Below are 15,891 nucleotides of genomic sequence, written 5' to 3' on the forward strand. Positions count from 1 at the left end.
TGGCAGTGCCCTTACCTTGGTTATCTAAATCTGTTATTCTCCTTCAATTACTGTTTTTGTAACATTCTTTTAATCTTTGGAAGAGAGTGGCAAAACCTTGGTTGCCAACACATATAGCTATCTCTAGTTCATTCCCCTTGAAGAACTGTCCAATATACTTGAAACAATAGATGAGAGAAGGTGATCTTGTGGCTGCTTTGGAAGAAACAAGATGAAAAATAATTAGAACCCTAGTGGGAATATTGGGTGGTTGTTTCATCTTGAGAGAGAGAAATATATGAACTTGAGAACTTAAAATTTGGATAAGAGGAAAATGAGATATTTGTATAAGATTTTTGGCCTTAATAGGTTCTCTTTTGCCACCTTTCTTGTACTTCATTTGCAGCCAACATGTGTCTTTAATTTAGTCCACACATTTAAGTAGGTGATACACCTACTTTTCCATTCAAATTATTTCTTGTGGGCTTGGAAAGATTGGGCCTTGGCTGTCCATTTATTCTTTTATTCAACTTGGGCCAGATTAATGCAAGTAGGTGTAGTGTACTTGGCCCAATAACATGGTCAAAAGAGTCTTAGTAGGTGATGCACCTACTTGTCACCTACTACCTTAGTTAAGTCAAGCAAGCACCTCAATATTTTATTCCATTTCTAGACCTTAATACCTTTAACTGAACTTAAACTTATATACATTATGTCACTTTAAACTTTAGACTCAAATACCACCTTATGATCTCAAGTTTAAATACTTACATCGACGTCAACTTAATCGGGTCGCATCAAAATCAACAGATAGTTCACTTTAAACCTATTCTATTGTCACTAGTCGCATAGGAAACCAAGTCCATAACTATAACACAAGGAAATTTATAAGAATCATATGAATAGAACTAATACACGTAGAATACAGAGTGTTACAGTAGTATTGACCACCGATATGTGGACGAGTTCGAACAACTCAAAGTCCTCATAATCCATGTAGCTAACGTAGGTAGAAAGGGTCATACTTTTTAGATGATTCCTTATTGATTTTTAAGCATAGCTCTTAGTGGATCCACTTAGTTGAGAATATCTTATACTCCGGCAAGGTATAGGACAATTCTGGCAGCGTGGGCGAGACGATGTATCATCACATAACTCATAGTGATGGTTGTCGATTATAGAATCTCTCAAATAAGAGTAGAAGAGTTTTATTGTATTTTTAAATATATTGAGTTACTATTAATTGTTTTAAAAGCTTTCTTTATAATGCATCTTATTATTGTTTTTATATTGAACTGAGTTGAGTACTTCTGAGTTCTTGAGCATCTTTGAGTCTCTTGGGTATCCTTGAGTCGAGTTGAGGTGAGTATGGTTTCCTTTTATCAGTTCAAGCTTGCAGGTTATGTTCAGTGTTCCCCTTACATGCTCGTACATTTCATGTACTGACACCATTAGACTTGCATCTTTCATGATGCAGATACAGGTAACCAGGGTCATCAACTAGCGCTTCATTGATACCACTTGCAGTTCGAGTTAGCTTTGGTGAGCCTCCTTGTTTCCGGAGGATTCCATTTACTTTTCAGTTTTCTTAGGATGTCGTGGGTCTTGTCCCGACTTCCATCTTTGTCATTTAGAAGCTTCATAGATAGACAATAGTAGTTGAGGAGTCTTTTCATTTCTATTGTTAATGTTTAAGACTTGAGTTGCTTTCTGTTGGCCAGTGAATTTTTCTAATATATTATGAGTTATTTCTTTTAAAGACATTGAGTAAAGTTTTGTTTTGAGTTAATTTATTGTTGAGTAAGTCTTCCGCTGAGAGTTGAGCCAGGCCAAGGGTTCGCTTGGGGTCAGCGATGGTTCTCGAGTGCCGGTCACGTCTATGGTGTAGGCTCAGGGCGTGCCATTTATTATTTTAATACATGTATAACTAATACTCCCTCCATTCCATATTAATTGAATTTTTGAAGTGTTTCACACCCTTTAAGAAAAGTAGATTAAGACATAAATTGAACATAGTTTTCCGTTTTTATCCTTATTAATTATTGTCAAATTTATTGAAGTCATCACATTGAAAATCCAAATGAAGGGTAAAATTGGAAGCACACTCTAAAAAGTAGTCTTGAAAACTGAACAATTAAGTTAATTTGAAAAATGGAAAATACCTCAAAAATGCAATTAATATGGAATGGAGGGAGTACATACATAACTTATTTCACATTCTATCCCGCATAAATTATACATAGATTCCTTCATAAGTTATATAAGTACCAATTATGTAGGATTACAAAAAAAAAAAGCGCAACTAAACACCGTGTAAAATTAATACATAAATTTTTATTCAATAAAATGGGCTTGCCCATCTTTGATTTAAAATAAAAAATAAATAAAAATTAATACATTAATAACTTTTATCCTATTTACAAATCAATTATGAAGTAATTTAATACATAAATACCTTGATTATTTATATATATATATTAGCTTTAATTTTATCGAGCTACCAAACACCCATAAATCTAAGTTCCATCTATGCTCTCGCGTCATAGGACTCTTTCTCAAAAGCAATATAAAATACAATACACGTATTAAATATATTCTACAAGAAGAATTTTGAAACAAAAATGTCCTTAAACATATATATAAATACAACATTTGTGATAGTCTCTAAAGTGCCATATGTCTTCTGAAGGAAAAATTAAAAAAAAAAACATTTTAGAGACAATTAAAGTAAAGCCCATTTTTAAATGGAAGGGAGCCCATTTGCCGCCCACTAAAAAGGGACAGATCTTAAGCCACCTTTTTAAATCTCAACCGTAAATTTCAATCCAACAGCTCAGATTTGAAACGGGTTCAAGAAGACTTTGACTCCCTCCCTCCATCGACTTCACTCTTGTCCGGTCCTCCTTGGGTCAAATTCATTAGGCTAGTAATTTAATTGTAAATTTATATTTTATAATCTCAATATTATCCTCCAATTCGTTTTTTTTTTTTTCATAAATCAAGAATCATTCTAAATATTTTTACTTGACTAATTTAAGTCAAAAATTAAAAGTAGGTCTCCCCTACTTTTATTTTTTTAATTTAAAAGCCATTTCAATTTAACTTTTTATTTTTGATTTAAGAACTACTTTTTTAAGTCAATCCAAACGGACTCTGAGAGGGTATTTGGTTTGAATTAAAAGTTGATCAAATCTACTTTTAAATCAGTTTTTGACTTTTAAAAGTGTTTGATAAATATAAAAAATGACTTAAAATAAGTTAAAAATGACTTAAAATTTAAAAGTGCAACTCAAATCTATCCCCATTATATAAGTAACCAACAAAAAAGGTATAAAAACAAAACTTAAAAATTATAATTATGTGTCCATAATACCACTTGCAAAGTAAAATAACATTCTGAAATACATCTTCTTCTTTCATTTTTATATTATGTTTTTCTTATTATTTATTATGTCCTTTTTTTGATTTTGTATTTTTTATTTCTGATTGACTTTGGTATACACTACTTGAGCCGATTTTTTTTCCAAAAAACTATCTTTTTACATCCGCAAAAATAGTATAAATTTTATATTTTTCATTAATCTCACCTATAAAATTAAACTGAGTATGTTAATATGATATTGATATTATTATTGTTGTTACCCTTTCCTTCCATGCAACAGTCTTTTAAGTTCAAATCATAATTAGTTAAAGTGAAATGGATGTTAAAATATTAAGCATATTCTAGAGACCTCATAAAATAAATAACCTATTGTGTGTGGGTAAAAAAAACAAAAAAAAACAGTGAAGGCCATTTAGTCATTTTCATAGGCTTGTGACATGTGAATTTGAATATATTAACATTATGGTTGGTGTTGAAAAAATAAAAAAAACAATTGAATTTTGGAGGCTGTCACGGTGACACACCCCACCCCACCCCCTACCCACCCTCTCCTTCCCCTTCTTTTTTTTTCTTTCAAAATGCTGTGTTGTGTACAGTGAAAGACCAAACATTCACAAAAGGAAAAGTTAAAAGGGAAAGAGAAGTAAAGCAAAAGCTGTTCCTTCTCTATTTTCTTAGATTTGCTTTTCACACACCCTATTCCTTCCTCCCTTCATCTCTCTTTTCCTCAGTACAAGGACGAGTTTTCTTCTTCTATGTTCTTACATATCTTGACTACTTCAATTTCTGTAGTCCATTTTGTTTTTTGGGCAAAGTTCTAGATCGATCTTGGCTCTGTCCTCTTCTTGTACTGCAGTTCACTTTTGAGGAGTTTGTTGTGCAAAATTGAAGGGAAGAGTTTGGATTACAGATATATATTAAATCGAAAAATTTTGGGATTTTTTGACCCAATTATTTATTTTAGAATTCTATAAATTGGAAATGATGTTGATGTTGGTGAGTATGGTGTGATTGATGAGTGAGGAACCACTATTTGTTGTTTGTTGAGTGTATAGCTAGATTGTTATGGGTCCCCTCCATTAGGTTTGGCAGATAAGCTCACTGGGACCTTTTGATTTACTTTATTGGAGAAGAAGAAAGAAAAAAGTTAGCTTTTTGATTCAATTATTACAATCTTGATTGTTTTGTTAGAGCTTTACTTTGAAGTAACTTGCTAAGAAGAATGGCACAGAGAGTTAAAGGCACCCCATCACTAAACTCCATCAAATCACTGCCAGTCGGATATGCATTTGGTTTGAACAAGTCCGAGACTGTCAATGCGGCTAATCATAGAATGGCATCCAATACTGTCTCCACGAATGGAGAATTGTTGAATGAGGCTAATGGTAATGCTGATGGATATAGTGAGGAATCCCCTTACAGTAGATTGAACTTTTCTGTTGAGGAAAGCCTGTCTAGTGGTGATGATGATCTGAGCACCAATGCATTCACACCGTCTCGTGTAGAATCGAAATGGAGTGACACCACGTCTTATGTGACAAAAAAGGTATTGGATAATCATTTTTCATGGATTGTTTTTGTTTGTTGGTATCATCTGTATGCAACTTCTTGATTTGATGTTCTGTTTGTCGTGTTGGTTGCTTGATTGAATTTTAGATAAGCCATCTTTTTGATCATATTCGGTTCATCGGTAATCCCTTCAGCTTATAATATTGTTGGCTTAATCTGGTAAACTACTTGATGAAAGTCACTTATGGTTGCTCAGCTTGTACAACCTGATGTGATTCTGGGAATGGTTGAGAGCTTAGGAAGCTGATTCTTACCCTCCACTTTTGAGTTATCAGTAGCTTCTTGGCTCATTGTCTGTGATTGGATTTTAAACTTTGCAGGGAGGACAACTCTGGTATCATTTCTTTCAGGAAAATGACAAGCTATTTTATTGTAAAACCTAAAACCAATTATCTTTATTTCGATGTAGGTTTGTAAGTTCTGTTCTGTAAGATCTTGGAAGAAATTTTCTAGAGTGTCAACATATTGCTAGTGATACCTTCAAAGTAAATAGAATTCTGGAAGCTAATAATATCATTCTCGATTCATAAAGATATGTCTTTTTGCTAGGATATTGAGATAATTAATGCAATGTAGGCTGCAAATCAGCACTGGATCATCTTTTTTCTTGTGTTGCCTAGTGTTGTCAAAGGTGCGCTTCAAGCGCACTTAAGCCCTGAAGCGAGCATGAAAACATGTTGAGCGCTTCACCTCCTTAATGTTCTTTTCAATGTCTGTCATCAAGGCTCTAAGAAAAACTTCTCTTTGCGAATGAGCATTTCCCGAAGAGGTGACACTACTGATATTTCACTTATCATTAAAAAAAGGGAGAAGGGACAAATTTACCCCCGAACTTTAATAAATGGTACGTATATGCCCTCCGTTATACTTTCTGTCCACATAAGCCCCTGCCGTCCAATTATAGGTACACATATACCCCTCTCACTAACGGACCCCTAATTTCTTACACGTGTTTTAATCCTATTGAACTACCCATTTGACCTTTTTTTTAACCCATAACCCAACTATCTGCCCCATAAACCCAATACCCACCCAATTTCCTCTAAAAGGAATCCTAATTAAAACACCCAAATTAATACACCAAAATCCGTCCCTTTATTAAATTTTTCTACCAAAATTAAATCCCCACCCAAATACATGATACCCAGATCCAAAAATATAACCCAAATTGCTCAATGGGTAGCGGAGAATCCACATGTGCTTCTCTCTCGCACCGCATCGAAAATGAAATCAAGGAATAATCATTGCTTCAACTCTTTTTCGAGCTCTGAAGAATCTGTCATCGTCAACAACTTGCCACTACTTACTTTACTACTCGTCCCTCCAGCTATTCCTCTTCATCTTCGCAATCGATTTTGTCAGAGATTATCGCCAACGAAATCCCATCATCTGCCTCCTCCAACTTCAGTTTCTCTGTTTGTAGATGTTATCTGTTATCTGTGAAACATAAGTGCAATTCCTATGCTAAACACACACCTAGGGTTACATTGTGCACGCCGCAATTTTCATCGGCATTCAAGCCGTTACTAGTGTCGAGGTATGCCGGAGTTCAACCAAACATCGTCGTCGCATTAGACAACCTCTAGTTGGCATAAGTCAACAAAGTGAAAATTGTTCCAGGTAGATGGAACTAAGAGGCTAATTAATCTTCTCAATGACAGCTCCGAGGAGACCAAAGAACACATTCGATATTCAACTTGGCCTGGAAAATGACATTGACTTGTCATTTGCTCAAACCCGACGATATGGTTGGTAGGGTAATCTTGGTAGTGTGCAATTTGGCGGTGTGTCAAGAGGGGGACGACTAGGGTTTTTGGTGTGTGAGATACGCGGGGACCTCTAACTAGGGAAAAGGGACGGATTTTGGTGTGTTAATTTGGGTGTTTTAATTAGGATAACTTTTAGAGTAAATTGGGTGGGTATTGGGTTATGGGGCGGATAGTTGGGTTATGGGTTAAAAAAAAGGGTCAAACGGGTAGTTCAATAGGATTAAGACACGTGTAAGAAATTAGGGGTCCGTTAGTGAGAGGGGTATATGTGTACCTATAATTGGACGGCAGGGACTTAAGTGGACGGAAAGTATAACGGAGGGCATATACATACCATTTATTAAAGTTCAGGGGTAAATCCGTCCCTTTTCCCTTAAAAAAATTCAATTTCCTTGTATTTTCTATCTTTTTCTTCATTTGTGCCTTTTTTGATTAAATTCCGCGCTTTGCATAAAGCCCCAACAGCTTCTTTGCGCTTTTCGCATTTGGTAACATTGGTGTTGTCTCTCTTTTCTGCTCCGTTATTTTGCTCGGAGTTGAGTGCTGTGCTTTAGATGGATAGTAGTTTTAGTTGCTTTTCGAAACATGACGAGGCATCATTATAAAATTTTCGGTAGTTACATTTATCTTGTTATTTATTTATTTTTTGCTCGTAAATTTTACTATAGCTGTTTTAACAAATAATTTTTCTCCCCCTTTATAACTAATCCAAAAGAATCTCCTTTTTGGACCCTTCGGGTGGCCCAGTGGTTTAGGCTTGGGACTTCCATGTTGGAGGTCTCAAGTTCGAAACCCCTTGCCAGCGAAAGCAAGGGGTTTGCCTTCTGGGTCAGGCTCGTCGCACCGGGCTTGCCTAGTGTGGGTTACCTCTCTTATGTGGTTTGCGAGCTATTGCATAGGAGCGGAGGGTTTTACCCTCTGCGGGTTTCCCTTGTCATAAAAAAAAAGAATCTCCTTTTTGGGGAAAATCTCTCCTACAATGGAATTGGTGTATATACAGATTGTTATCTTACCTAAAGAAATTTAGGAAATCCTAGATCACCACGATTCCTGTTCCCATCTTAAATACCGAAAGCTTACCATTCTGTTGTAAGTTCATCTTTTACCTATGGACTCCTATCATTTGATTGGAATGCTACTTTATTTTGTAAACTAGACTCTCATGACATGGGTAGTATTAAATCTACTCAAAAGAAATGGTGGATAAATCTTCCTTGAAGAATGTTGGCTTTCCAAATCTTATATTACTGCATAGTTGTTCATTATGAAAGAAACAGCAGTGCGGATGAACAATGGAAATATCTTTTGTAATTAAGGAAGTGTTCCATACAATGGATGACTCCCATAAAGGAATGGGAATTTAGAAGGATTGGTAGCATTTTCTCCAAGTATGTTAGCTTATAGTCTGAAACGTTTTCCATAGTTTGGAAGGGAGCATCCAGAGAGCTTGTATTTTTCCCAAGTATCCGGAGGAGAAAATGCTTTATGAACAATGAGATATATTCTTTTTCTGACTAAGGGTAATGTTTCATACTATGGATGACTTATCGAGAAATGGAATTTTACAATGATGGTGACGTTTTTCTCCAATATGTTGCCTGTCCAAGGTTGAAATCTCCGATTTGGTTGCTTGAAATAAAGTCCCCAGAGGTGCTTATGTATCTTCATAATCTGAACAAAGAAGAATGCTTTATCAACAACCGTCCTTTCTGTTCCCAAGGTGATGACCTAGAGTTTGAGGTACGAGACTATCAATCTAATGATGACGGATTCAAATCCCAGTGACGACATTTGATGTGAGGCCATCTCCTTCAGCCACTATGAGCAAGATCCTTATTAACCTGTACTTGTGGGCTGGATAGGTTGTCCAGTGGAATACTTGAGGTGCATACAAGTTGACCCAGAAACCATCAATATCTGCAACCTTTCTATTGGGATTTGGTTAAGCTACTAGTTTGAAAACTGGCTTGCTTTTGTTGGTAATTTTTTTTTGTAAACATTGGCTTAAGTAGGAATGTCTTTCTGGAGTTTCTCGTGTGTTACAGTTAGAAGATGATCAACTTACTATACGCAGTGTGAAAATAATCTATTTAAGTTTCAGCACATAGAGGTTATCTATTCCTCTTCTTGTGGAATGAAGTATGGATTTTCCATCATGTGAATAGCAGAAGAATCAAACATAATGCATGCTGCATTTTTTGTTCTTAGATAGAAGACTATCTCCCTTGTTTCTCATTATGTAATTGACTTGTGAATTATGAGAGATGCATCTGCTTCTGAGAAAGGCTCGATGACTTGAAAGTCTGTCTATGTGCATACCAAGAGGTATGGGGCGATACATATTGTCCGATCCTTGCTCACCGAAGGGATACAATTTGTGAGTACAGTAGAATGTGTGTAGTGGACCAATTATTTTGGGAATATCGTGACAGGACTACAGAACTTTCAGAAGGAAAATCAGTGACTTTAACTTTTCAATAATTTCTGGTATTGTGAGTGATTGTAGAGTATTTCTTCTGGTGTACAAGTTTGTGATTATGCTTTTAGAGAAGTATATAGTTATACTAAACTCGTCTGCGCTCCTGTTTCAAAAGATCCATGCTTAAATCCCCTCTTCAGAGTTCCAACACCATTGGTATTTCCCCAATTTTTAAGGCCATGCAAATGGATGGATTTCATGAACCAAATAAGTTATCCTTTTTTGAGTTTGTTGAAGACGTAAAATAAATAATAGTGCCACCTAATTTTTTAAGCTTTTAAATGAGTTGGTTACATATTTCAACATGGTACCACAACATGCAAAGGTCCTGTTTTCAAGTCTCACCGCTACCTATTATTAGAAATTTTTTCCCCGTTCTTAGCTCATGAAAAAGAATAAGACTACGCATGAGAGGGCATGTTGAAGACATGATTAAATAAATAAAAGGTTCCCTTTCTAACAACTTAAGCTTTTGGATGAGTTAGTCACATACTTCAACACAGTTACAATGCCTGGAAAGATATTGAATGATCTGAAGTAGCTTTGAAACGGCTCTGGAGACTGGAATTTTAGGGAGGGGGAGGAAACGAGCAGGAGAAGTTACCACCATTCATGAAGTTTGCAAACACAGAGGTTGTTTATTGATTTTGTGATGCTGCACCTAAGATAAACTTGCATCTCACTGTTTCTGTGCAACCTGTAAATTTAGACAGAGTGCAACCAATTACAGGTGGGTTTCGTTAATCCAGATACTCCCTCTATTTTGAAAAGAATGACCTACCTTCCTTTTTAGTTTGTTTCAAAAAGAATGACCTCTTTCCTGTTTTGGTAACATTTCCACGTGACATGTTAAGGCCACAAGATTAAAGGGCAATTTTGTACATTTGACATAACTTTAATTTAGGGCCACAAGATTCAAAAGTCTTCTTTATTTTCTTAAACTCCGTGCCAAGTCAAACTAGGCCACTCTTTTTGAAACGGAGGGAGTATATTTTATTGGTTCTTGACAAGTGCTTTACAGTGTTGGATCTTGTGAGACAGCTGGTGGCTAATTATTTATAGGATCATTTGTTGGTATAGCTTTGGCAAAAGCCAAAAGAAGGCCTAGTTCATCTCACCTGTGGACAGCTTTTGGAAAAATTCTTAGACATAAAATAGTCAATGGCAGCCTTCAAATTCTTTTTCTTGCTTGTTTGAATTCAAGTTCTTTTGAATTTTATGTTGGATTTGGGTTGCAACATATACAAGTAATGTTCAACATGTGCAATTATTACCTTTACAATGATTTGAAACAGGATAATCCCCCATTCCCTCCCTCATATTTTATGTGTTGGGTTGGTTGATGAGATCTTTTCTACTGGCTTGTAGTCATGATATGCTGGTTTGACCGCACAAAGATATTTCCACTTTCAATGATTTTCTTACCTTCTTTTTTGAACTTTTGGCGTGGACTTGTTGCAGAAGCTTCATTCATGGTTTCAATTAGCTGATGGGAGCTGGGAGCTGACAACATTCATTTCGAAATCTGGAAATGAAGTTTTCATATCATTGTCTGAAGGAAAAGTAAGGCAGTTCTCTAAGAATTTTTCATCTTTTTGCTTACAGAGCTCTGTGTAAAAGAAACGAACTGTTTCAGCAGTTCTCTAGTCAATCTGTTCAAAAAGTTGAAAAGAAGGGATGCCTTAGAAAACAAAAAGAAGTATGCTTATTCTATATCACCCATCTGCCGCTCTCATTCTCATTTCGTCATGGCCTCTGTGTACCTTACCCTTGTTCTGCTCCAACCATGTACCACCATTTTTCTCCCTCCCCAGATTCCAAGTCCCTTCCACGCTTCTTCCTAATCTAAGGGGTCTATATCTTACCTGTCAAACTTTCTTAAAGTTCTTGTTCCATGTTTTTTTTACAAACACATCTCTTTCTTGTTTAAATTAAAAGACTTTTCATGCTTAGTGAAGGTTCAAGTATATGATTTAATCTCATACCTTGTCTGTTCTTGGTCAAAGCAGGTCTTAAAAGTTAAAGATGATGATTTAATACCTGCAAATCCTGATATTCTTGATGGTGTGGATGATCTTATGCAATTGAGTTATCTAAATGAGCCATCAGTGCTGTACAATCTTCAGTACAGATACAATAGAGATATGATTTATGTATGCACAAATTTTCCTAATCAAGTTGTAGTTAACTTTTTCTTGATTTTTCTTATTCTTATGCCTTTATTTCTTATCCTCTTCACCTCTTTTAGACAAAAGCTGGTCCAGTTCTTGTTGCTGTGAATCCTTTTAAGAAAGTCGCATTGTATAGCAATGAGTACATTGAAGCTTATAAACGTAAATCCATTGAGAGCCCACATGTATATGCCATCACAGATATGGCAATAAGAGAAATGGTTCGAGGTACTGAAGTTATGTATATCCAGTAATAATGATTGAGGCCGAACATCATTCCTGGCAATCATGATAAATCTTACATAGTTCTCTTTTTTCTGCAGATGAAGTGAATCAGTCTATCATTATAAGGTCAGCTAGTTAAATGCATTATAGTTTTCATTTTGTTTGTTGTCTTCTAATATCCATTTTCTTTTGTATCTTCAGAGCTGAATCTCATCTAACTAATATACACTATTTTAACTTTTTTTTTTTTTTTTTTAAATGTTAATTGTCCCTTCATTTTATTGCCCCCTCTTGGGTCATAAGCCCATGATGTCGAGCTCAGCATGTACAGCTTTAAATTACTGGTCCATTCATGCATCTGTGTCAAGGAGGGAAATTATCTCAACCGACTCGAATCTCTTGTTAATCCACGTGAAATTAGATAAGTATAGAACCACATTGACGTTATCAAAAGAATAGAATCACATTGGAAGCAAAGAATCCATAAATATGAACCTACTAGCTTGAAATGTTGAATCATTTTACATGCTTATTGTTTTTCTTGCTCCCACTGAGATTAATCTGATTCAAGCTATCGTATGAACATGCAAATAAAAACTTTCTAAAATATTGTCCTTTATAATAGCTGGTTCATGGAACAAATAGGGGAGCCCATCTCCTTAGTTACCAGATATGATTAGTTAGATGAGAATCCAGAAAGTACACTACTAAGTTTAATTACAAGAAGTATAAAGGACATAATCTTAGAAGGAAGAAAATCCATGACATTGTTATTTTTTTCAGTAATGAGAGGGAGGAAAATGCTAAATTGTTTTCTCACATTTCAATGGGCAACAGACTGTTGGTGTATGCCTTTTGATTTAGGGTGTGTCAGCAGTTGATGCCAAACCAAAGTGAACTTGTTTTCTAGGGAAGGTTTAGGTTAAGGCCGGAATTGACAGTGAGGGAAGCTTTTAGAAATATATGCTATTTTCCAAAATAACACAATTTCAAAGTGTAAGAGCGCAACACGTGATATGTGGAGTAGGCACATGTTATGGGTTTCAACCTTGCCACAGACAAAAGCTTGTTATTTAATTGGAGAAAGTTAGATGGCCACCTTAATTTGAACTATGGGCCATTGGGCTCGGGGATTTCTGGGTGATAAAGAAAAAGCAAAGACATGTCATAGTGTTATAACCAGGGAGAACCACACCCCAAAAGCTAACTAGTAAGGTTGGAGAGCCTAGGGCTATAAATACCCTGTTAGAATAGAAATAAGTATTTCCTACTTAGAATAGGAATAAGAATAAGAATAGGAATCCTAGTTGGAAAAGGATTCCAATGTAGTGTCTATAAATAGGGTCTCAATGTAACTATTTAGATACACAATTCAATAATATTTTTCTCATATATTTCTCACATGGTATCAGAGCATTGGTGAGAACAAACAAGTCACCGTATGTCTGTCAATTTTCGGTGATTGTTGGGTCTGATTTTGTTATTCTTTTTTCTTTCTGTGGGTGTTGTGCGAAAACCAACACCACCACGAGGCTCAGAAATCCCCCGCAACCAAACCCCAGCCAGAGCCACCGGAAAACATCACCCCACACGCTCTCACGCGTCGATCGGATGTGGTAGTTTCCGGCGAGATCTATCTCACACGCCGGTGCGTGAGGGCTTTTCTGATCATATTTTTTGAGAAGTTTTTTCACAGTTGGGGTCGTCCAGCCATTACGACCAGGCCCATATTGCTTTTGACCAGATTCGATTGCCGGAATTAGGGTTCCGGCAATTTCCAGGCTGTTTTCGGCGATTTTTCTTCGAGATTTGAATTTTCCGACAATCAAATATCAATAATCAAGTTTTTTTTCATTGTTTCCAAGACAAATTTTGCATAATGTCTTTTGGGTGTTATGTTTTTGGTTCAAAAAATATGGGGATTGGAAGTTCTAGCCCTATAATCACTTCAGAACTTTTATTGGGAAGTTCAAACTATTTATCTTGGGCTTCCTCGGTGAGTTGTGGTGCAAGGTGCAAGGGTCAAGGTGTCCAAGATCACTTAACGAACAAGACTTATGTGGTAGATGTAAAGACAAAGACTAGTGAGGAAGATGCAAAAGCCAAAGCACAATGGGGAGAAAGTAGATGCTCAATTATGTAGTCTCATATGGCGTTCTATTGATTCCAAGTTGATGCCCTTGTTTCGCCCATTCCAGACGTGTTATACAGTTTGGGAAAAGGCTCGTGCTTTATACACTAATGACATATCTCGATTCTATGATGTGATATCTTGATTGACCAACTTAATGAAACAAGAATCCGATATGTCTACTTACTTGGGACAGGTACAGGCAGTCATGGAGGAATTTGACACGTTGATGCCAGTTACTACGAATGTGGAAAAACAACAAGCACACAGACAAACGTTGTTTCTAGTTCTTACTCTTGCTGGACTTCCTCCTGATCATGATTCTGTGTGTGATCAAATTTTAGCTAGCCCTACAGTTCCTACAATCGATGAATTATTCTCTCGTCTCCTTCATCTTGCGGCACCTCCCAGTCACAAAGTAGTTTCATCACCCACTGTTGACTCCTTTATTCTCGCATCTCAAACCTTTGAAAAGCGTACATATCAGTCTATGGAGAATCGGCGAGGGGGAGGGCGTTTTGGGAAACCTCGATCCAAGTGTAGTCATTGTCATAAGCCTGGACACACTCGTGACATATGTTATATTTTGCATGGTCCACTACCCAGTTATGATCCTATTGTTCTAAAGGAATATAATGAGTTCCTTCGAAATTGTGCAAGTATACAGACATCTCCACCAGTAGCATATGGTGCTCAACCTAATCAACCATCCAATAATGCTCATATTGCTCAGACAGAATATGATGAGTTCCTTCAGTATCGTGCAAATAAGCAAACGTCTCCACAAGTAGTTTCAATAGCACAACCTGATGTGTCTGTTGCGGGTAATTCTTTTGCTTGTATGTCGCAATCTAGTACTCTTGGAACATGGGTCATGGACTCTGGGGCTTCTGATCATATCTCTGGTAATAAATCACTATTGTCTGATATTGTTTATTCACAATCTCTTCCAGCTATTACTTTAGCCAATGGGATCCAAACAAAACCAAAAGGGGTTGGAAAAGCCAAACCCCTATCTTCTGTCACCCTAGACTCTGTTCTTTATGTCCCTGGTTCTCCTTTTAATCTAGCATCTGTTAGTCGTTTGACGAAAGCCCTACATTGTAGCATAACCTTTTTTGATGATTTTTTTCTCATGCAGGACCGCAGTATGGGACAGATGATTGGAACAGGACAAGAATCACAAGGCCTTTACTATCTTACCTCTTCAAATTCCTTAACAGGATGCTCCGTTACAGATTCCCAGATCTAATTCACAAACGTTTGGGACATCCGAGTCTATCCAAACTACAAAAGATGGTGCCTAGTTTGTCTACCTTATCCACATTAGATTGTGAGTCGTGTCAACTTGGGAAACACACTCGTGCCACATTTTCACGTGGTACTGAGGGTCGTTCAGAGTCTATTTTTTCATTAGTTCATTCTGATATTTGGGGTCCTAGTAGAGTCAATTCCACCTTAGGATTTTGTTATTTTGTTAGTTTCATTGATGATTATTCAAAATGTACTTGGGTTTTCTTAATGAAAGATCGTTCTGAGTTATTTTCTATATTCAAAAGTTTCTTTGCTGAAATACAAAATCAGTTTGGTGTTTCTATTCGTACTTTTAGTAGTGATAATGCCCTAGAATACTTATCCTCCTGATTTCAGGAGTTTATGACTCACCAAGGCATTACTCACCACCAGACTACTTGTCCATACACCCCTCAACAAAACGGTGTAGCTGAAAGAAAAAATCGGCATCTTATTGAGACCGCTCGTACTCTTCTCCTTGAATCCAATGTTCCGCTGCGTTTTTGGGGAGATGCAGTTCTTACGTCTTGTTATTTGATAAATAGAATGCCCTCTTCTTCTATTCAGAATCAGGTTCCACATTCCATACTATTTCCTCAGTCACATCTCTATCCTATCCCTCCTCGTGTCTTTGGGAGCACATGCTTTGTTCATAACTTAGCCCCAGGAAAAGATAAATTAGCTCCTCGTGCCCTCAAATGTGTCTTTCTTGGTTACTCTCGAGTCCAAAAAGGGTATCGTTGTTATTCACATGATCTTCATCGATACCTTATGTCCGCTGATGTTACATTCTTTGAGTCTCAGCCTTACTATACGTCTTCTGATCATCCTGATGTATCTATGGTCTTACCCATACCTCAGGTTTTACCTGTGCCAACCTTTGAGGAATCTAC

General features: G+C 36.6%; 1 protein-coding gene across 1 annotated transcript in view; it reads left to right on the forward strand.

The window, feature by feature from the left end:
• Nucleotides 1–3,962: 3,962 nt before the first annotated feature.
• LOC102601244 (myosin-1) overlaps nucleotides 3,963–15,891 on the forward strand; it is a 40,260-nt gene continuing 28,331 nt past the window's right edge. Inside the window, exons 1-5 of the mRNA XM_006345239.2 lie at nucleotides 3,963–4,907; nucleotides 10,640–10,741; nucleotides 11,188–11,331; nucleotides 11,427–11,577; nucleotides 11,673–11,700. Of these exons, the coding sequence (XP_006345301.1) occupies nucleotides 4,584–4,907; nucleotides 10,640–10,741; nucleotides 11,188–11,331; nucleotides 11,427–11,577; nucleotides 11,673–11,700 (749 nt within the window). The 5' untranslated portion in view covers nucleotides 3,963–4,583. The remainder of the gene's footprint in view (nucleotides 4,908–10,639; nucleotides 10,742–11,187; nucleotides 11,332–11,426; nucleotides 11,578–11,672; nucleotides 11,701–15,891) is intronic.

This window comes from Solanum tuberosum, unplaced genomic scaffold, assembly GCF_000226075.1.
Source record: "Solanum tuberosum cultivar DM 1-3 516 R44 unplaced genomic scaffold, SolTub_3.0 scf00066, whole genome shotgun sequence".
Lineage (NCBI taxonomy): Eukaryota > Viridiplantae > Streptophyta > Magnoliopsida > Solanales > Solanaceae > Solanum > Solanum tuberosum.